General features: G+C 41.4%; 1 protein-coding gene and 1 long non-coding RNA gene across 5 annotated transcripts in view; one reads left to right on the top strand and one right to left on the bottom strand.

Moving 5' to 3' along the window:
* Nucleotides 1-686: 686 nt before the first annotated feature.
* RPRD1A (regulation of nuclear pre-mRNA domain containing 1A) overlaps nucleotides 687-23,311 on the bottom strand; it is a 40,288-nt gene continuing 17,663 nt past the window's right edge. The window contains exon 7 of one of the 3 annotated variants that reach the window (XM_081836355.1): nucleotides 687-1,053. In XM_081836355.1, the coding sequence (XP_081692481.1) occupies nucleotides 904-1,053 (150 nt within the window). In that variant the 3' untranslated portion in view covers nucleotides 687-903. Of the gene's footprint in view, nucleotides 1,054-22,662; nucleotides 22,758-23,311 lie in introns of those variants that run through there. The other 2 variants (XM_081836356.1, XM_081836357.1) reach the window with 2 other exon arrangements.
* On the top strand, nucleotides 9,603-23,038 carry LOC309327232. Of its 2 annotated transcripts, XR_014150458.1 has the most exons (4): nucleotides 9,603-10,460; nucleotides 19,075-19,178; nucleotides 20,540-20,646; nucleotides 22,688-23,038. It is a non-coding gene; the product is annotated as an uncharacterized lncRNA (long non-coding RNA). The 2 variants fall into 2 exon arrangements; XR_014150457.1 differs by lacking the exon at nucleotides 19,075-19,178.

Below are 23,311 nucleotides of genomic sequence, written 5' to 3'. Positions count from 1 at the left end.
CCAAGCTGACTTCATCAGATGAGTTCCCCGTTAGAGAAAAGATGCTCAGAGCTCCAGCTAATGAATAAAGCACACTACAGAATTATGTTCTTGTGCTGCAATCATTTGCACCCTTAATCTAGATTAAGCCACTGAATACAGTGGGATTTACTTCTGAGTAGACAGCTATAGGATCGAACTTCTAAACATTTTTAACCATTCCAATTCCTTCCAGATGAGGATTACACTCACTGGCCTGTTTGTCCTCTAAGATGAGGTTTTTCTATTTGGATTTATGTAGAAAATGATTACAATGCAAACATATGGTTGCTGACTATATAAAAAAAAATCAACCTTCAGAGAGGAGGAGTGATTACTATTAAAATTCTAAATCATTTAGCATTCTAATTCACTTAACTACGGTCATTTTTGGTCATTCAACATCTGTTTTTAATATAATTTGTATTCAAAAGTTTTTAAAAGGACATTAAGACAATGACTTTTTTGGAGAAGAAAAAAAAATTACTGTCACATTTCAACCCAAATTGCAGGAGTCAAAAGACCTATTTTTGCATTTCTTCACTTACTATGTGCAGAGTCTTATATGATTAGTTTAAATTATTAGACCTATATCCAATAAAGATCACATAAGAAAAAGCAAAATAGAAACAATGTTCTCCTGGATCTAATCAAAGTGAGTACAAAAGTTAAATTGTAATAATCACTCTTTCTTTTAAACATAATAACACAGAGATTCTGCCTCTTAGATAGTACCTGCTTCACCACAGTTTCAGTAACATAGTAAACAAAGCAACATTTGACATTTCTTATAAATTAAAACACTGAAGTGCTACTCTCAACAAATATACAAAAATAATATCAATCCATCTGCCCAATTCCTCATTCCAGGGGAACATCTGAATGTCAATCATCATTATAGACATCTCCTGCAAATGGAAGATGCACCTGACTTCCTGTGACATTGGGGAGTCGTGAAAGGTCAGGAAGGGTTTGGATCCGTGACTTGAGTTCTTTCCGTACCTGAGAGACTCTGGCTAACTTGCGCTTGTATTCCTGAAAGACAAGAAGAACTTTAGAGACTCTCTTCCACACTTATCCCATTCACTACTTGTTCTCAAATGGTTCTCAAAACGCAATTTCCCCCTCTTAACTACTTCACGGCCAGTGTGCAGACTCGTATAGGCTGCCTGTCAAACCTTGCAGGGCTTCTCTTAGTTGTTCACGTTCTGTCCTCAAGTACAGACTGTCTTTTCCTCATGCAAAAAAAGCAACATTTTTTCCAGGATAGGGTGGATTTTTATGCTCTCACAATGATTTTCTAGACTGGTCTTGCATTATATCAGTGGTGGCCAAACTTGGCCCTCCAGCTGTTTTGGGACTACAACTCCCATCATCCCTAGCTAACAGGACCAGTGGTCAGGGATGATGGGAATTGTAGTCCCAAAACAGCTGGAGGGCCAAGTTTGGCCACCACTGCATTATATGAAAAGTTAGCAATTACGGAGGCAATGGGTTTCTTTGCTAGCCCTGTACTTGTGTCTTTAGCATGCAGAAATTAAGCAAGTGAAACTGCATAGCACAAGTGAGAGAAAAATACCACTTTCTGACATTTTGCTCATCAAGAAAGCTAACGACAAACAACAGGACCTGTAAAAAGGTGGAGTGTTGCCTCTATGTGGCTTTTAATAATTTAAAAAAAATGATCTGCATATAAAAATGCTTTGTAAAAGCTTAGAAATTGGGTTAAAATACACACCAACTCTTTGAGAAGTAGGGATAGGTGAAGCTGTCTATTTCTTTTTGGGGGGAGGGTTGAAATATAAGAATTTTTAAAAAGTTTTTCATAATACTATAAGAAACAAAAAACAAAAAAAAGACACTACAAAAAAATACAACTAGACTAAGTCGAATACAGTCCTCTCTTTTTATTTAATTGAAAGTTCAAAAAGTACATAATTATATGTGCACTAAACATTGTGAGACGTAAATAAAAGAGAAAGAAAAAGAGAAACACAACCCGTGTAGAAGGGAAAATAAAGCAGGGAAGGGGAAAACCCAAAACTGTATACTTTACAAGGTTGTTATTGTACTTCACCAGATTGTGACCTACTACAGTATTTGTAAGAATGGATTCTAAATTTCATTGAATTTTTCCATGGCAAGTCTGCATTTACATGCAAATTGTTCATATTTTGTGAGTTTGTATAAGTCTTCAATCCAATCGTAGAAGGTAGCCGCATTTTTATTTTTCCAATTCATCAGTATCAGTCTTTTTGCGGTGGTGAGGGCATGGAGAGCCCACTTGGAATACAGAGTCATTTCTTAAAGGGAGTTCTTGACCCTTGTTGTTGTTTAGTCGTTTAGTCATGTCCGACTCTTCGTGACCCCATGGACCAGAGCACGCCAGGCACTCCTGTCTTCCACTGCCTCCCGCAGTTCGGTCAGACTCATGTTTGTAGCTTCAACAACACTGTCCAACCATCTCGTCCTCTGTCGTCCCCTTCTCCTTGTGCCCTCCATCTTTCCCAACATCAGGGTCTTTTCCGGGGAGTCTTCTCTTCTCATGAGGTGGCCAAAGTATTGGAGCCTCAGCTTCAGGATCTGTCCTTCCAGTGAGCACTCAGGGCTGATTTCCTTCAGAATGGAGAGGTTTGATCTTCTTGCAGTCCATGGGACTCTCAAGAGTCTCCTCCAGCACCATGATTCAAAAGCATCAATTCTTTGGCAATCAGCCTTCTTTATGGTCCAGCTCTCACTTCCATACATCACAACTGGGAAAACCATAGCTTTTACTATACGGAACTTTGTTGGCAAGGTGATGTCTCTACTTTTTAAGATGCTGTCTAGGTTTGTCATTGCTTTTCTCCCAAGAAGCAGGCGTCTTTTAATTTCGTGGCTGCGGTCACCATCTGCAGTGATCACGGAGCCCAAGAAAGTCAAATCTCTCCCTGCCTCCATTTCTTCCCCTTCTATTTGCCAGGAGGTGATGGGACCAGTGGCCATGATCTTCGTTTTTTTTTGATGTTGAGCTTCAGACCATATTTTGTGCTCTCCTCTTTTACCCTCATTAAAAGGTTCTTTAATTCCTCCTCACTTTCTGCCATCAAGGTTGTGTCATCTGCCAACTGAGGTTGTTGATATTTCTTCCGGCAATCTTAATTCCGGCTAGGGATTCATGCAGCCCAGCCTTTCACATGATGAATTCTGCATATAAGTTAAATAAGCAGGGAGACAATAAACAGCCTTGTCATACTCCTTTCCCAATTTTGAACCAATCAGTTGTTACCACCCACAGAAGGTAGTAGCTCTCATCTGGGATCTTTCCTTTCTGCTTCCAGCCTCTCACCCTGGGAGACCAACATTTTCCTGCCTCCCACCCAGGGTCTTAGAATCATAGAATCATAGAGTTGGAAGACACCACAAGGGCCATCGAGTCCAACCCCCTGCCAAGCAGGAAACACCATCAGAGCACTCCTGACATATGGTTTTCAAGCCTCTGCTTAAAGACCTCCAAAGGAGGAGACTCCACCACACACCTTGGCAGCAAATTCCACTGTCGAACAGCTCTTACTGTCAGGAAGTTCTTCCTAATGTTTAGGTGGAATCTTTTTTCTTGTAGTTTGGAACCATTGCTCCGTGTCCGCTTCTCCGAAGCAGCAGAAAACTACCTTTCTCCCTCCTCTATGTGACATCCTTTTATATATTTGAACATGGCTATCATATCACCCCTTAACCTCCTCTTCTCCAGGCTAAACATGCCCAGCTCCCTTAGCCGTTCTTCATAAGGCATCGTTTCCAGGCCTTTGACCATTTTGGTTGCCCTCCTCTGGACACGTTCCAGTTTGTCAGTGTCCTTCTTGAACTGTGGTGCCCAGAACTGGACACAGTACTCCAGGTGAGGTCTGACCAGAGCAGAATACAGTGGCACTATTACTTCCCTTGATCTAGATGCTATACTCCTATTGATGCAGCCCAGAATTGCATTGGCTTTTTTTAGCTGCTGCGTCACACTGTTGGCTCATGTCAAGTTTGTGGTCAACGAAGACTCCTAGATCCTTTTCACATGTACTGCTCTCAAGCCAGGTGTCACCCATCTTGTATTTGTGCCTCTCATTTTTTTTGCCCAAGTGCAATACTTTACATTTCTCCCTGTTAAAATTCATCTTGTTTGTTTTGGCCCAGTTCTCTAATCTGTCAAGGTCGTTTTGAAGTGTGATCCTGTCCTCTGGGGTGTTAGCCACCCCTCCCAGTTTGGTGTCATCTGCAAATTTGATCAGGATGCCCTTGAGTCCATCATCCAAGTCGTTGATAAAGATGTTGAATAAGTCCGGGCCCAAGAATAAGACCGGGCCCTGTGGCACCCCACTAGTCACTCTTCTCCAGGATGAAGAGGAACCATTGATGAGCACCCTTTGGATTCGGTCAGTCAGCCAGTTACAAATCCACTGAGTGGTAGCATAGTCAAGACCACATTTTACCAGCTTCTTTACAAGAATATCATGGGGCACCTTGTCAAATGCCTTGCTGAAATCAAGGTAGGCTACATCCACTGCGTTCCCTTCATCTACCAGGCTTGTAATTCTGTCAAAAAACGAGATCAGGTTCGTCTGACATGACTTATTTTTCAGAAATCCATGCTGACTATTGGTGATCACAGCATTCCTTTCTAGGTGCTCACAGACTGTTTGCTTAATGATCTGCTCCAGAATCTTCCCTGGTATTGATGTCAGACTGACTGGGCGGTAATTATTTGGGTCCTCTCTTTTCCCTTTTTGAAAATAGGGACAACATTTGCCCTCCTCCAGTCTGCCGGGACTTCGCCTGTTCTCCAGGAATTCTCAAAGATGACTGCCAGTGGTGCTGAGATCACATCTGCCAGTTCTTTTAATACTCTTGGATGCAGTTCATCTGGCCCTGAAGACTTGAATACATCTAAGCTAGCCAAGTATTCTTGTACTATCTCCTTAGTTATTCTGGGCTGTGTTTCCTCTGCTGAATCATTTGCTCCAAATTCTTCAGGTCGGGCATTGTTTTCTTTATCGGAGAAGACTGAGGCAAAGAAGCCATTGAGGAGTTCAGCCCTTTCTGTGTCCCCTGTTTGCATTTCACCATCTTCTCCTCTGAGTGACCCCACGGTTTCTTTGTTCTTCCTTTTGCTACGAACATACCCATAAAAGCCTTTTTTGTTGCTTTTAACCTCTCTTCCCTTAACCATCTACCACATGCTTGGCTATACAATCCCTGGACATTAATAAAGGCCGGGAGCAGAAGGATACCAAAGAAAAGAGAAGAAAATGAAGAAGTGATACAAAGGGAGGGAGGGAGAAAAGGGTCGGAGAAAGAGGCAAGTTGAAAGAGAAGAAAAATAAAAGGACTTCCAATTTTCTATCTGCCAGCTGCATAAAAAAAAAGAAGACATTCAGTCCAAGATAAAATCAGTCTTCTCTACTTTCTGTTAAATAATGTTTCTTTTCAGTTGAAGTCTCTCAAAAACATTTCATTTCTTTTCCCCACGAAAAGTCCAAGAGGGGTTCCTGAATTATTATTATTAGTGGCGGTAAATATTAACCACGTCTTTTCTTTAAAATCCACTTTCCCTCCATAATTCTCACCACCATGTCTCCATATTCATTAATAGTAAATTCTTCCTTCCATGCCCATATTAAAATTTTTCCACTGTGATCACATATTGGAATCATATTCCATAATTCTTTTCTTGTTATATATCCTTTAATTCACGCCCAGTTCTGTATATTCAAATTTCATCTCTTCTTGTGTTTCCATTTCCTACTACATTTATCCTGATCTGCTCCTCCAGGGCTTTACATTTCTGTTTCTTCCAGTCTTTTCCAGAGATAGTAGCATAAATTTATAGCATCATTCTCTGAATTTGCTCCAAATAGTATGCAGAATACTTTATTTCTTCCAGAAATGAAGAGAAGATAGGACTGAAGCTTTCTCAAAGCTTTTTTCCTCTCAACTCCATCAATACCAAACCCAGATGATTCTCCATCTTTCCATATATGATTTTATCTTTCTCTTCTCCTCCAAACCCATGTATAAGAGGCATTTTCATTTCACCATCTGCTTTCTCCAATTTTGCTGATTCATCATCCAGTCCTGTCAGGTTTTCATCAATTTAGTCTGAAATCTCTAGGTAAGCTCGTTCCATTTTTCATTTCTTATCTCTGTGATTCATTTTTTGTCCCCCTCTCCTTTCATCTAATGTTGATCTGATCATTTTAAATTGTTCAGCCATCAACTGTCAAACAATACCAACAGTCAATGGGAGATTCAAAAGTACCTGTGCCATACTGGATACTTTTGATGTTATTAACAACTCAGTTTCCAGGCGCAGACAGCAGAAAACGGCTTTGATCAGAGCACTTGAGGTTGTTCCCTTGACCACTCTTATTTCCAGAGTGATTTAATAGCCAATGTCTGGCTACTATAAATCACCATCTTGTGTTAGTGGAGAGCTGACAGAAAGACAATCTGCAATTTCCTCTCCTGGAAATGAATCTGTCGTATTCCCCAATGGCACAATTCAAGATCTGATAAAGATTATCCAACATTGACAATTTGGGCTGATGCTGATGGGAGCTGCCATCCACAAATATATGAACGGCACCACACTGGCTATCTCTGGCACAGACCTTGAAATAACAAGGTATAGCTATTGGGCATGGATTTTCTTTGCATCCTTCATAGCAGATTTATATGTATGTGGTGCCTGGAAAAATGTTGGTCTGAAATTAAGAGAGACTTGGATAGTTGGACAAAATTGAAGCTTTCTTTGTTAGGCCGAATTGCTGCTATTAAGATGAATGTATTGCCAAAAATGTTATTTTTATTTCAAACACTACAGATTGTGGACAAAACGGAGTGCTTCCGGAAGTGGCAGAAAGATATATCTAAATTTGTCTGGCAGGGCAAAAAGCCCAGAATTAAGTTTAAGATATTAACAGATGCGAAAGAAAGAGGGGGCTTTGCCCTGCCAGACTTAAAGTTGTATTATGAAGCCGCAGCTTTCTGCTGGCTAAAAGACTGGCTACTTCTCGAAGACACTGACGTACTGGACCTGGAAGGTTTTAACAATGCTTTTGGTTGGCATGCATACTTATGGTATGACAAAGTTTAAGAACCATATTGTCAGGAAAGCAGTGTTTAATGTCTGGACAAAATATAAAGACTTATTGGAAAATAAAACTCCAAGGTGGCTTTCACCTCTGGAGGCTAAGGCCCGAAAAAGACCCAATATGGAGGCCAAATGTGAGGCTGCTGTTTGTGGATTTTAGCTCTGCTTTTAACACTATCCTCCCCCATAGACTGGTGTCCAAGCTAGAGGCGATTGGACTCTCCAACTCCACCTGTCTCTGGGTTTTGGACTTTTTGTCAGAACGTTCTCAGAGGGTTAGAGTAGGGTCACATATGTCCACAGCCCTTAGCCTTAACACCGGCTCACCACAGGGTTGTGTGTTGAGTCCCCTGCTCTATACTCTCTATACGTATGATTGTACAGCCATTTATTCCAGCAACAAAATCATCAAGTTTGCTGATGACACTACGGTGGTGGGGCTCATTTCAGGAGGGGATGAGTCCGCCTATCGGGACGAGGTGGAGCGGCTTTGTGCTTGGTGTGGAGAGAACAATCTGGCTCTTAATACGGCTAAGACCAAGGAATTGGTGGTGGATTACAGGAAAAAAAAGGCGGACATTCAGCCCTTGTATATCAACGGGGAACGGGTGGAGAGGGTGGCAGAATTCAGGTTTTTTGGGAGTGACTATCGATCAGGGCATGACTTGGAGCGCAAATACCACTGCTCTGGTGAAGAAGGCCCAGCAGAGAATTTATTTCCTCAGACTTTTAAAGAAGAACAATCTGAGTGAGAGACTGCTGGTGTCCTTCTACCGAGGCTCCATAGAGAGCATTCTCACATACTGTATTTGTGCCTGGTTCTCCAGCTGTACAGCTAGGAAGAGGAAGGTGCTCCAGAAGGTCATAACCACAGCCCAAAGGATTATTGGTCATCCCCTCCCATCTTTGGAAGAACTGTACGGTTCCCGTTGTCTTAGGAAAGCAAACAATATCCTGCAGGATGCATCTCACCCGGGACACAGTCTGTTTGTACTACTGCCTTCTGGCAGGAGATACAGAAACATCAAGTCAAGGACAAATAGACTGAAAAATAGTTTCTATCCAAGAGCTGTGGCCTTCTTAAATGCAGTAACTCGATAGTGTGACCTGGGAGTTTGATGGGTGTGGGTGTGGGTGTGGCTGGAATGTGGTTTGTTTGGTTGTTGTTGTTGTTTTGCTTTTGTTGTTTTTAAGGGATGGCATCCAATTTCGTTGCACTTGTGCAATGTTGCACTTGTGTAATGACAATAAAGAATCTATCTATCTATCTATCTATCTATCTATCTATCTATCTATCTAAATGGCCAAAATATTGGGAAATATTAGAAAAAGATGGAGACAATTGGAAATTGCAGAGTTTGGAGAAAATGAAGGATAAGGTGCGAGACTGGTTACATTATGCTCAGATTAAAGAAGTTTTTAAAAATGACAAAAAGTTAGGGTTCCAGGTGGAGAAATCGAAGTTAGAAACAGAATTGTTAGAACCAAAGACTAAGGTACTATCCAGAATGTATAACTTGCTGTTAAAATGGAATACACAAGACGAAATGGTTAAATCGGCTATGATAAAATGGGCACAGGACATTGGGCATAACATTATGTTTGAGGACTGGGAAAGGTTGTGGACCACTGGGCTGAACTTCACCGCATGTAATGCTCTGAAGGAAAATGTAATGAAAATGATATATAGATGGTACATGACCCCAGTTAAACTTGCCAAAATATACCATTCGTCTGATAATAAATGTTGGAAATGTAAAGAAAATGAAGGAACATTCTTTCACCTCTGGTGGACATGCCCTAAGGTGAAGGTCTTCTGGGAAATGATATATAATGAGCTGAAAAAGGTATTTAAGTATACCTTCACTAAGAAACCAGAGGCCTTCCTTCTGGGTATTGTCGGCCAGAAGGTGCTAAAGAAGGACCGAACATTCTTTATGTATGCAACAACGGCAGCAAGGATACTCATCGCAAGAAACTGGAAAACTCAAGATCTACCCACACTGGAAGAGTGGCAGATGCAGCTGATGGACTATATGCAACTGGCCGAGATGACTGGCAGAATCCGTGACCTGGGAGAAGAGAAGATGGAGGAAGACTGGGAGAAATTCAAGATGTATCTACAAAAACATTGTAATTTGGTTGAATGTTAAGAAGGATGCTAGATTATAAAAAATTGGCCACCACTAAATTAGATTTAAATTGGATGATAAGTGAGACTAAAAGAAAATATAAAATTTTTCTAGAAGAAGTGCTAGATTATACTTGAATGAGTGGACATGAGATTGTAAACAAGTTGATAATTTGTTTGGAAAAAACTTTTAACGATGTAAATGGGAGCGGGAGACGCGAGGGAGTCCAAAGAAGTGATGAAATTATGTTTGTGACAGAAGTAAGATTGTTTATTGTTTGTGCATTTATATTTAAAAACTTTAATAAATATTTATTTAAAAAATATATATATATGTATGTGGTGCCTGATGCAGGCCTGAATATACATGTCACTTGTCCTTGCCTCTGCCAGCACATCCTCACTCCTGTGCAACTTTTAAAGGGGCATGAATCCTCTTAGGCCCTTCACCTTCCAACATCTTTTTATGCTTATATTTTGAAAATTAGTGAAATAGAAGGTTTAAGTAGAATAAGTAGCACAGCAAATGTCATAATTTTCTTACTATATAATAAAATTGTAAGGCTGTCATGCTATAGTTCATAGCCAATAGGCAGCCATGGCAACTGCAGAACAATAGGCAGGTGAGCAAGTGAGCAGAGTGGGTGGTAGGTGGCCCAGGTAAGTGTGGAAGGTTTGGGTGAACTGTGAGGGGCTAGGCAAGGGGGTGGGTGAGGTGTAAGACAGCAGGGATTAGTCAGGTGTAAAGGAAGGAGCATATGGTCAGGTTTTGGGAGAAGGAAGGTGGCAAAGGGTAGACCGGTAGGTGGGGTTGTTGAGCAAAGTAAGCAGGAGTGACAGCCCCAAGTAAATTCAAAAGCAGATTTACTATGTGGAATTCCAAATTAGGAATCTGGAATTTATTTTGTAATTTGGGACTATGTCATGCTGAAGCATTTCTGAAGTGAAGCAGGCATGGCCCTACTCAGTCCCTGGACTGGATACCACTTGGATCTCCACCTAAGCTGCTCCAAGAAAGAGGATATAAGTGGTCAGTACTGATTTTGTCTATTTTGAAAACTGACATGGATATAGGACACTGCCTTATATTGACTGAAACAACTGAAGCAATGATTTCTATGGCAGCTCTCCATGGCTTCAAGCAGAGGTCTTTCCCAGTCTTGTGACACAAGAACCTTTTAACTGGAAATGGTAAGAACCCCACCGTCCTTCTCCATACAAAGCATGTACTTTTCCACAGAGCTATGGCCTCTCCCCTAAATATGACATTTTATTCAAATCATTTTTTTAGAAAATATACTGCATTAAGCTTAGAATTATTTCAACGGTGTCCACGATCTGCACAGGTTGGGATGATCTGGAAGGACTTTATGATGGACAGTGTTATGTTTATGGTTGTTCTGCAAAATATCTACTAACAAGAGGAATGCAAAAGGAATCAGAATCCAACTTAATGCCTTATGAATTAGTCTCATATTACATTTCAGTCTGGAAGCTATTTCCTCCAGGACAATTTTATATAACAAGGAATCGTCTCTGCGGTAGCTGGGTTATAGACTGCACACTATGTGCTGCATCTTTTTATGGTTGCCATCAATTTTGATTTTAATTAATTTTTATAATGTTTTTATAATGTTGCACTACTTTAGTGTTGTTAGCCTCCCTGAGCCCGGCTTTGGCTGGGGAGGGCGGGATATAAATAAAAATTATTATTATTATTATTATTATTATTATTATTATTATTATTTATACAAACTCTGCAATAACCCAACTGTCTTTCTGCTTTGTTGGATGGTGTCTCAGTTGAGAAGCCCTTTAGACAATACTAGGCTTACAACTAGGCTTCCAAATAAAGCCATGCTACTTGCCATTGAAAAAAAATCATTAGTATATTCTCTCACTCCATTTATGTCCTGACATCTGTGGCTGGCAGATCACATTGATATTTCACAGTTTATAATGCTTAGAATAAATTTTTATCACTGTACAGTGGTACTTCGGGATGCGAACGGGATCCGTTCCGGAGCCCTGTTCGCATCCTGAGTAGAACGTAAGATGCGTCTCCGCGTTGCATTTTGCTGCTTCCACGCATGCACGTGACATCATTTTGAGCATCTGCGCATGTGGCGAAACCCGGAAGTAACGCACTCCGTTACTTCCAGGTAGCCACAGACCGTAACTTGAAAATGCTCAACCTGAAGCAAATTTAACCCGAGGTATGACTGTATAGGAACAAATGTCCCTTTTTCACTGTACTGGTCCAACCCAGCAATTTTTTGCTCTCCAATATTTACCTTAAGTAGAATGCATTTAGGCGCTATCCTAATCTAATGAGCATAAATTTCTATTTAAAAAAATTAAGAAGAACCCTGCTGGATCAGAAGGCCTATCTAGTTCAGCACCCTGTTCTTCCAGGAGCTAACAATGAGTATGGAAAGCCCACAAGCAAGACAGGAGCATAATACTACTCTTCTATTCACAATGCCCAACAATTGGTATTCATAAGCCCACTTTTCTCTGAATACAAAAATGCATATACAGTGGTGCCCCGCAAGACGAATGCCTCGCAAGACGAAAAACTCGCTAGACGAAAGGGTTTTCTGTTTTTGAGGTGCTTCGCAAGACGAATTTCCCTATGGGCTTGCTTTGCAAGACGAAAACGTCTTGCGAGTTCTTGCCCTTTCCCCCCCTTTTTCTTAGCCGCTAAGCCGCTAATAGCCGCTAATAGCGCTAATCCGCTAATAGCCGTGCTTCGCAAGACGAAAAAACCGCAAGACGAAGAGACTCGTGGAACGAATTAATTTCCTCTTGCAAGGCACCACTGTAAAGCAAAGAAATACAGTACAAAATAATTGTAATCCTAGCAGAATTTATATCAGCAGAGAAGTTACAAACTAAACCAGAGGAAAAAAGAGGTGGACATGGGGGGGGGGTGTCAGGTGGACAGCCTGAAGGAGAGTTCAATAATCTGGCTGTGACAATAGAAAAGGTCAGTCCTCAGTACCCACCTAGTTAGTCTCTAATGGCATGATCAGTAGCATGTGTATCTGCAGACCAAAGAAAGAGCAACTGTGTACGTGTGGAAGGGGTCCTTTAAATATCCTAGTCCATGTCATATAGAGCATTAAAGAATATCAGCACTTTGAATTGGTTCCAGAAGCAAACATGAAGCCAGTAAAGTTGACGTTTTGTTTTATCTGTTCCTACAGAAGGTTCTGTTTGAAACTTACAGCTACATTTTAGTCCCAGTTGAAACTTCTGAACACAGTTCAAAGGTAACCCCGCAAAGTGGCATGGTTCACACATAATGCTAATCCATGGTTTATTAAACCATAGCTTAGTGCTATGTGCAAACCCAGCCCAGCAATTTAACTATGGTTTAATAACTATGATTAAAGGTTGCTCATTAACCACATTCATAGTTGGTTTTTTAAACACTAGAGAACTTTGACAGTAGTTTAGTGCTGTATGTAAACTCACACTCCTCCATAGCTGTGGCTTCAGGAGCTGTCATTGCCCCAAAGCTAGAGCTGCGAGTGAAGAAGAGTAAACAAATTCAAACTGCAGAGATAACAGCAGGGAGAGAAACTATTCTATGACGTAACATAGTACCCTCCAGTTTTTGCTTTCATCAACTTTTCACTCATTTGGTCAAAAATCACAGGTGAAAACTAGATGTTGATCCAAATGTTCACCCAGTGTCCTTCCACAATGCATCATTCCATGTGTTGAACATTTTAATGCACATCCTCATGTACGTTCTGGGGAAACTAGTTGCAAATCGATACGTTTTTATGCATGGCTAGAGCTGTATCAGGACCTTTGTGTACAATGATTAACTGATGGTTTGGTTAACTTGTATAATCACTAATAGGTCACAAAGAACAACAGTGTGCGCCAATGTGGTGTAGTACTTAGAATACTGTACCCAGGAGACCCAAGTTCGAATCTCCATTTAGCTATGAAACTCGCTGGTTGTCTTTGGGACAATCACTGTCTCTCAGCCTAACCTACCTCACAGGTCACTATGAGAATAAAACAGGGAGAGGGAGAACCATGTACATCTTCTTGAGCTCCTTGGAGAATGGGTGGGACATAAACATAGCAAACGAACAATGGCTGTGCATAAGATGCTAGAGGCTGTTCTACACATCCTCTCAGCCTTTGTCCTGTTTAGATCCAGCCAGAAGGGATTAACTAGGTGATTCCAATGTGTGGTGAATACATCTGTGCAAGAGGAGGGTGCCTGCAGTCCTCATGGAGGCTAAAGTTTGCCTGCTCCCCAAGAAACCCAAGTAGAACAAGTGTTTGACAATCATCGCTTGGTTGCAAGAATTCCTTTTTAAGGGTAAGTGCTCTAGAGCAGCCTTTCTCAACATGTGGGTCCCCAGATGTTGTTGAACTACAACTCCCATCACCCCTAGCTAGCAAGGCCAGAGCTCAGGGATGATGGGCGTTGTAGTCCAACGACATCTGAGGACCCACAGGTAGCTCTAGAGGGTGGTACCTCTTAATGCTTTTGGATGGAACCAATTATCTGGATTCATTCCAGGTTGGGAACCAGATCAGCTCTGGTTGTCCTGATGGAAGTGCTTTATTGGGAGGGTTGAAGAGAGTGACCTTGCTGATTTGTGGTGGTTCCATTTCTACCTGCAGGGCCATTTTCCAGAAAATAGCATTGGGAGACTGTAGCTCAGCTCCATAGCAGTTATGCTGCGGGGTGTCTGGTCCCATTCTGTCCACAGTGCTGTCTAATATCTATTTGAAGCTACTAGTAGTGCTCATTAGATCTGGAGTGAGATGTCACCAAGACGCTGATGCAGGGGCATACCTAGGGGTTGAACAGGCTGACTCCCTGCTAAGGGCGAAGGCCCAGGAGGGGGCACAAAAATTATGCCTCTCCACTCTGATTCAGCTCCTCTGGCAAGGAGCTGGAGGGGGGAACATGTTAATACAGCTCCTTCAGTTTCATTAGTCAGGAGACACTGTCTGGGTTCTGGTCAGTGGATTGACACAATGGTGAGTTGGATGAAAGCCTATAAGCTCTGGCTGAATCCTGAGAAGTACTGTGAGCGAGCATTCCCAGGTTTGGAAATTGGGAATATTGCCTGTTCAGAACTGGGCAACCCTCCCTCTCATAGAACAGGAACGTAGCTTGGGGGTCCTCCTGGATTCAGCATTTTATGGGAGGCACAAGTAGCTTTCTTGGTGAGAAGAACCTTACACTAGTTTCAGTTAGCACAGCAACCGTTATTGCTCCTAGATGGGGATAGTTTTTGCTCCTAGATGGGGATAGTTTGCACTAACAACCCTAGGTCTGGACGATTGCAATGCACTCTACATGGTGCAGAACATGGCAGCCTGCTAGAAATTGCACTGGCTACTGCCGCTACTGAATCAGCTTCAAGGTGCTTCTATTGACATTAAAACCGCTAAACATCTTAGGACATAGAAACCTGGCAGAGAACCTGCACCCCCATATAGTCCTGCTTGTGCTTTAAAGATCTGTAGAGGATATCCCTCTGGTGGTGCCTGGAATTCAGTATGCAGTGACATGGAAGAGGGCACCCCCAGTGCAAGCACCCCAATTGTGCAACCCCCTTCCTAGAAGGCCGGTGCTAAGTTTTTAGTGTTCTGTGCCAGCTAAAGACCTATTTATTTACTCAGGCCTCTGGGCGATTTGCTGTCCACTCAGTTGGATGTGATGAAATTTCACTGATGTTATTAATTTGCTTTTACTATGCTTGTTTTTAATGCTTTATGGTTGAAACCCACTGTGGGATGCTTTTTTGGTAGTGAAGAGCAGGCCGTACAGTACATATTTTAAAGACTTTTAGAGTGGGGCTGTGGCAGTACAGATGTTGCTGTGGTCCAATTGCCACCATCTTTGGCCATTGGTTATGCTAGCTGGGACTAATGAGAGCTGCAAAGTCCAACATCAGGAAAGCATTCTTTTACAGACCAATCTAAAATATTTTGAAAGCTTTAGAAATTAACTCAAAGAGCTAAATTATATTGGCTCTCACCTAGTATTTTAATGACAACTAATGAAGATCACCCCTTCACACACACTTCTAAAATCTTCAAGCAGCCCTGAGGCAACGACAGACAAACTGGAACAGGATAAAAGTATTGAAAGACACTGCATTAAAAGAATCCGGCTTCTGAAGCCATATTTTGGTGTTCAAACCAACACTTCTTACATTTTGCTGCAATGAAGTTTACTATTCTAGTTTGTTCTCAGAAGCCCTCCACTGACTACATGAGGCAGCTTGAAAGACTGCTGGCTCTTTGACTCAGCTAGGCTTGAATAGACAGGGTAGAATAATTAAATCATTCCTACAAATCTAGAAGTGGTGGGCATAAATGCAATTCTGGCAACCAGTGAGATCAGCAAGGTGCTCTTGCTAGGCTCTACCAACCCACCACATGTGGCTTCAAGGACTGGTGGCAGGGAATGGATCTGCGTGGTTGCCATGTGCAGGGTACATTTTTTGATCCTGTTGTTGGGAAGAGGTCATGATTGCATAAGTACAGGTGGGGTGGCCTAGTAAAGGGAAGGCCAATAGCTGAAGAAAGCATGGCATGAGGGGGAGCTTGTGCTAGTATACAAAACTGTTGTTGCTAAGAAACCACATGGAGGAAAGGCTCAGGTTGCAACAGCCTTCAGGAAAGAAAGCAGAACAGTCCTGATCAAAACCAAAAGTTGCCTACCAAGAACAGCTACAATTTGCAATTTTGTTATAGTATTGAATTGACTGATAGCCCATAGAAATGGAAATCCAGGAACTCCTATCCCTTACCTGACAATGCTTCCTTTTTCTCTTCACTCTGACACATTTTAATAGTTACATCAGAATCCAGAGGTGGATTTTAAATTTTATTTACTCTAGAAAGAGCCTTCAACAGTCTATCCTTGTGGGGGTCTCTCAGGCCACCTGTAAGGAGGCCGCAAACCACCAGCCAATCATAAATCTGGAACACTCAGCATGTACAATTTACTGAGATTGTAATGTATTTGCTTTGTGACAAAATTCAGAGTATTTTTAAAGCAGGAGTGGTCAACGTGTGTCACTCCAGATGTTGTTGCATTCCCAGCAGCCCCAGTCAGCTTGGTCAGGGAATGATGACAGAGTTCAACAGCATCTGAAGGGCCACTGCTTTCTTATACATTTTAAGGGCCAGAGTGGAAAATGTCGGGGGAAATGGCATTAGTCAAAAGTAGGATTTCGGTCAACACCTAAATATAAGAAATGTGTTGTCATCATGGAGATAAATGCCAGTACTATTATTCAGGGGATGCTCTTTTATGCTTATTTACTTTATTGGTAAACATTCTATAAAATGCTCAAGATTGTATATAGTACTAAAACACTTAAAAGATAAATTTCTTTTGAGAAGAAATTTATTCTAGCAACATCCTATCAGGTTTGATCCTCTGGTCATTTAAAATGATAATAATAATAATAATTCTTTGCTATATTTAGAAAGAACTTACATATATGTCTGTTTTAGAGCCAGAAATTTGGGTATCTGTGCATTAATCCCTTGTACACAGGCGCCAGCTAGGAATTTATTAGTGAGCTGTATCTTGTATTATACCCTGAGATGCTTATGTTGTTTAGTCGTTTAGTCGTGTTCGACTTTTCGTGATCCCATGGACCAGAGCAACCCAAGCATGCAACTTGTCACTCTATTACAGAAACCAAGAAGTAATGACAACTCCTGGATGAGCACATGGGTAACAAACAAATGCAATGCTATGGCAGTTCCACATCCAGGGCACACATGCTCCCCTCTACTTTAGGGTCAGTAGCCCTTCAATGCTGCACATGAGGCCATGGCATGTATGCAACTGCCTCCATGCTAGGATTCACTGCCACAAGATAATCACAAACTTGGATCAGCTTTAGAAGAGGATTAGCCTTATTCTCCATGACTTTGCATATCAGTAGCTACTACTCATGATGGTTATGTAAAATGTCCAGTATCAAAGGCAATATGGCTGGACCTCACGAGCAGATGAGGGCTAGTGCAACCATACCCTGCTTATGGGATTCCAACAGGAATATAGTAATCCATGGACCTTTGGACTAATCCAGCAGGGGGCTCAGGTTTATGCCATGTCTTATCATTTGGGGCTCTAGAGAAAAAACAAGCAGGATAAACCTCCTAGTAGCACGATAAAACTATTATCACGTTTGCAAAACTAAGCAGGATCCAGAATGATTTCAAACTGGATGGGAGACTATGAGTTGAGATTTCTGCATTGCAGGGGGCTGCACTAGATTACTTTTGGGGTCCCTTCCAACTCTACAATTCTATGATGCTATAAAACTGCCACCACATCATGCTCCACAGACAGCACTCGGCTTTTTGGCTTAAGGGTCATCAGCCCCATTCTAGAGTGCCCCTGGTGGAGCATGGCAGACTGACTGCAGTCACTTTGAGCACCTGCTTCCCTCAAAGGAGGCGGTGTTGTAGCAACGGACTGAAGACTTCCCCACTCTGGTCTGCTCCCCAACTTGCCCAAGAGGGCAGTTCAAATTTGTGGATAGTAGGCTATAGGGCAATTCATAGCAGCCAGCCAGGGGATGGTACAAGGCCTTTTGCCCACAAGGGGGCAAGAGGGATAGCCATGATGGGCTACTGAAGGAATGGGTTTCTGTGCAGTCAGTTTGAAACTGACCCCAAATCCCCATTTTTCCTCCTCCAAGGGAGCATTTCTACACTACAACTGCAGTCCACCCTGTGACTGGGTAAGCAGCCACTGCTGTACTTCTACAGAGAAAGTGCAGGTATTCTTCCCAGCCTCCACTTCCCATGACCTCCAAGGCTTGAAATCCAGTGTCCCATCAGCACAAGGGCTTCCGCTTGCGCAGAACTTCCTCCTTCCTGCCATGCTCTTCACAAATCTGCTCTGGAGGACTGGGCGAACCATATTTAGGAAGGGGGTGGGGAAGGCAAGTGGGAGAAGTCTGGCTGCACAAAAAGAAATCCTTGTGCTGACAGGATGGTTACTTAGCACTGTACTGGATACAACTGAAAGCCTTCCATAGCTAAGTGACTCAGAAGGGGAAGAGAGTAGAGGCTAAGGCTACAACTGCGCAATAATCAGTGGCAAGGCATCATCTACCTAAAACACAGTATACATACAAATGCAACCTTACTTGCCCTATACTATAAAAAGATGAGCTTATTCCCTTCACAGGGAGAGTATATGTGCAAAGTATATGTGGGGAGCTAAAATGAACCAAAAACCTGTGCCAGAAGATCTCCCTGATAGCTCAGTCAACAGAGCAGGAGACTCTTAATCTCAGGGTCGTGGGTTATTATTATTTGAATTTATATACCGCCCTATACCCAGAGGTTTCAGGGCAGTTCACAGAACAAAATCAAAATATAAAACCACAAAATATATACGGTGGTACCTTGGTTTTTGAACATACTCCATTCTGGAAGACTGTTCCAAACGTTCAAAACAGATGTTCAAAAACCGAGGTACCACTGTAATCAGTGCAACCCAGTAACTCTCCCCCAACCCCCACATTTTAAAAGGACATAGGATGTCAAAAGGGCATAAGTTCCAGCCCTCATGTTGGACAAAAGAATCCTGCAAGGGGTTGGGACAGATGAAATTTGTTTTCCATGCAACTCTACAATTCTATGAACCATAAAGATTAATTTGTTACCAGACTAAAGGGTTTGTGTGTGGTAGTATACTCACTAGCTTTGACCTGAAAAAGTGCCTTTATTCCTACACATATGTACATTTTAATTTTTATTTGTTTTACATTTGGACCAGATGACCCTGTGGGTCCTTTCCAACTCTAAAATTCTATACAGTCGTACCTTGGATACCGAACACCTTAGTATTCGGACATTTTGGCTCCTGAACGCCGCAAACTCGTGTGTGTTCTGGTTTGCGAATGTTCTTTGGAACTGGAACGTCCAACGGGGTTTCCGCGGCTTCAGATTGGCTGCAGGACCTACCTGCAGCCAATCAGAAGCCGTGCTTTGGTTTCAGAACATTTTGGAAGTTGAACGGACTTCCGGAATGGATTCCGTTCAACTTCCAAGGTATGACTGTACTTTGGGATTGATTTGGTTTCTACATTAGTTCCTTATAAGAGTCTGAGAAGTAAAAGGCAAAAGGTGTGCCATTTCAAGGGTTAAGGGTATAATTTACTAGAATTTAGGACAACTGTTAATACTGAATGCTATTTTTAATTCATACATGCTTCATGGAGCTTTTGAGTTACAAAATTATGTAAGCTGTTATTAATCTTATTTGCCTCTCACCATGAATACCAACGGCAGGTTCCAACTGTGTAAAAGCAATGATAAAAATCAGTTTTAAAAATTTATGATCAGAATAGGGTGGGTCTGGGGAAAAGGTAACTTGTTCCAACCTTGTAGTGGTTCACACTAACTTGCAGTAAGTATGAACTGTACACTTCCCTATATGGACTGGAACTGACCTGAATCCAGAGGCATACTGAACCAGTTGTCAGCCTTTACCAGCCTAAAAAACTTTTTAGGCTGCAGCTTTGATATGACTACAACCCCTGGAAGCCAAACACTACCCTACATAAAAAAAATTTAAAAATTCTTCAGTAGCACCTTAGAGACCAACTAAGTTTGTTCTGACAAAAGCTTATACCCAGAACAAACTAAGTTGGTCTCTTAAGGTGCTACTGGACAATTTTTTTATTTCGACTGCATCAGACCAACACGGCTACCTACCTGAAACTACCCTACATAGTGCAGTATCTTCATTTGGGACGAGTCATCACTACATGAAGCATGGAATACCACTCAGTGAAAAAAGGAATCTGAAGATATTACAGAAAGATGGGGGCTCGGGGAAGGGCACTTGAAGTCTGTCTATACTCTAGATAATCATCAATGACAAGATGAATAAAAATAGGTTGCCTTTCTTGGAGGTGGCAAAAATCAGATGTGTTGCCAGAAGAAACAGATTTGTACCATGCATCATGAACATGCACATGATACAGAAATCCTGCGAAGGGTTGTAAGGAATTCTACATCCTCTGTCCCTAGCATGCTACTCACTGCAATTTTTCCATTTCTCCACTCCACTGCCTATAGTCTATGAAACGACATGAGCAAAAGAATCCAAAGTGGAGGAAAGTGGGGAAGGAAGCATGAAAAACTAATTGTTTAAGAAGTTACATAATCTATCCTGCACAGAAGTTTGATTATTCTTCCCACCACCTGATTAATGTATATTTATGGCTCTATCACAGGAGACCAGGGCCCTGTGGGATTTGACAACCTTCCACAGGGCCTGCAAGATGGAGCTGTTCTGCCTGGCCTTTGGTCCGGGCCATTTGACCCCCCTCTATGGGACCCTGTAAGTTACCTCTTTATCGGCTTATGTGGGACCAACATGGATAGCTGACCCCTATGGTTGTAATTCGTGGGCAGTCATTTAATTTTATCCTGATTCTAATTTTTAAGCTGTATTTTAATCGTTTGTTTTAATGTATCTGATATTTGATGTTAGCCGCCCTGAGCCCGGTCTTGGCCGGGGAGGGCGTGGTATAATTTACTAACTTATTTACTTAATTATGTGCATGTGCCTACTAACAGCCATTTTTCAGAGTTCCCACTTGGCCCTTGAAAACTGCCTCCAACATGGAGATATCCGGGTACAGATGGGCTTCTCCCATGGCCTACCACTGAGTTCACCAGGCAGCTTTCATTTCCACCCAATGTTGCCCCTAAATGTACCAATGTTAATAGCTAATAGCCATTCACATTAATTTATATTTTCTTATGTCATGCCACACTTGCAGACAATAGCTTACAGTCAAAACCTCCTAAGTTATTCTGCTCACACTGAGAGAGCAACTAGATTTGAAATTTTACTTCTATTTTTTAATCACAATGAAGCTAAATTCCATCACAACTGCTGTGTTAGCTGCAAAATTTGGCCATCACTCTGACATGGGTGGCCCAACCTCCACTAAAGTCACTCCACAAAGGGCCCTACACAGAGATGGAATTTCTTCTTTACCCTGTATTATGCAAACCCTCTCTTCACGCTTGATTGACAGGCACTACAATCCTTTTTCACAGGTTTAAGTTGTGAAAGAATGGTTTCAGCTTGCTATTCACATGGGAGCACAAATGATTAGGCTGACTTATTTCAATGGATGCATGCACACTTAACAGCTATGCAAATCAGTTAGATCTATCTTTCCACTCCTGGTATATGTACCACGATAGAGCCAAAGTTGGAAAAAACCAAGTGGCAGTTTGTTACCATATTGCCCTGAATATAAGCCTCACTTTCCCCCCCAAATTCTGACCGTGAAAAGTTAAAGTGCAGATTAAATTTGCAACCTTACAAAAATGGGCTTTTTCGGTATCGTTGCTGAAACAGACATACAGTAAAACGGAATGGGTGTGAGTGACTGCGGAATTTTAAGGGTGCAGCTTATTTTTGGGTATTGTCTCTCCCCCCCCCTCCCCAATTTTAAAGATGCAGCTTATATTCAGGTGCGACATATTTGGGCCAACACGGTACATGCAACAAGGGCAAATTCATATGGCCATATATTAAGATAATGGCAACTATTGATTGCATGACATGTGGTGAATTTCTGGCCAGGAAAAGATCCTTCTGCCTTTTTTTCTCCTCTCCCCACCTTTATTCCATTATATAACTCAAGGCAGTGCACATCCGAACACTGATTAGGCTCAGACCTGCTAACTTCAGCATAGTGGGACATCATGTGTTAAATTCACTATCAAAAGATGTGGTGACGGCTTTAGAAAGGATTAAATTCATGAAGATAGGCCAATGACTCTTAAAAATGGAAGCTTAATGGAACCACCCTCTTCCAATGCAACACACCTCTAAATATCTGGGGAGAAACCATCAAGGAGGGAGCACTGCCTTCATGCAGTTTGTGAGCAGCTGCTGTTATTAAAAGAATGCTGAATTAGATAAAAATATAGCTCTTACGACTATAAGGGATCAGCTACTGCTAATGTGATATAGTGGTTGTCAACAGAGGTTAAGTTCAGCACAGGGTAAACATCACCTCAACAGATCACATAAAATTTCCTTTGAACTCAAACATTCTTGCTAGAGGCTCTTGGGCTCAATATGCATATTTTAATTCTAAACAGATGCAATCTATCAGGAATGCTTGAGGAATTAGTAATTTAAATTCAATAAAATTGAGCCTTCAAATTTCTAGCAAAAATGAGCAGCAAATTAATATTAAATTGGCAGCTATGTGGCTTCCTTTAGGTAATCCATTTTGTTTAGATGGTGTCTGCAACATATGCCTAGTATGTTCAAAAGGTATCTGCAGGTATGTTTTGTCAATCTTCAAAAACATGAGACAAAGCAGGATTTTGATTCTGAATTTTATTTTTAGCAGGATGCATTACTAATGGAAGATGCCACCATTAGAAGATATGGTCCATGCTCCTCACCTGAAACAAAAGCTAGATAGTTGTTAAAGAAGCTGGATTAAAAAAATATCTATAAAACAATACTTACCCACATAAAGGTTAGAGGAACCTTAATGAACAATGTTTGGGTTTGTTCTACTTTGTAACAAGTTATTGCTGTTACGTTTAAGGCACAATTAATTTTAGGAAGGGGTCATTATGGACTGATCTATCTAATTTTAAGCCATTAAACCAAAACAGAAATTGTCAAAATAGCTGCAACTCTTATAAATAGCTCTCTGCTAAAACTAACATTGTTACTTCCCTAACTGAAGGGGGGGAAAGCAAGTATGCACATAATCCAACATTACAAACTACCTTAATTTAGGTAATATCCTAATGCTATTCCACTACCACCCCTCAAAAAACAAGCACCACCATAGTAGGAACACAGAGCTGTCATCTAGGGCTGCTGGAACATTCATTAGAATATATTTAAATAATAATAATAATAATAATAATAATAATAATAATAATAATAATAAACTTCTGAATAATAGTTATATACATCTGAGGAAAGAAAATTAAAATAAATAATCCTCATTTCA

Source organism: Podarcis erhardii, assembly GCF_964252035.2.
Source record: "Podarcis erhardii genome assembly, chromosome: 13".
NCBI lineage: Eukaryota > Metazoa > Chordata > Lepidosauria > Squamata > Lacertidae > Podarcis > Podarcis erhardii.
Note: the sequence above shows the minus strand (reverse complement) of the source record. Positions and strands in the feature narration are given on the sequence as shown.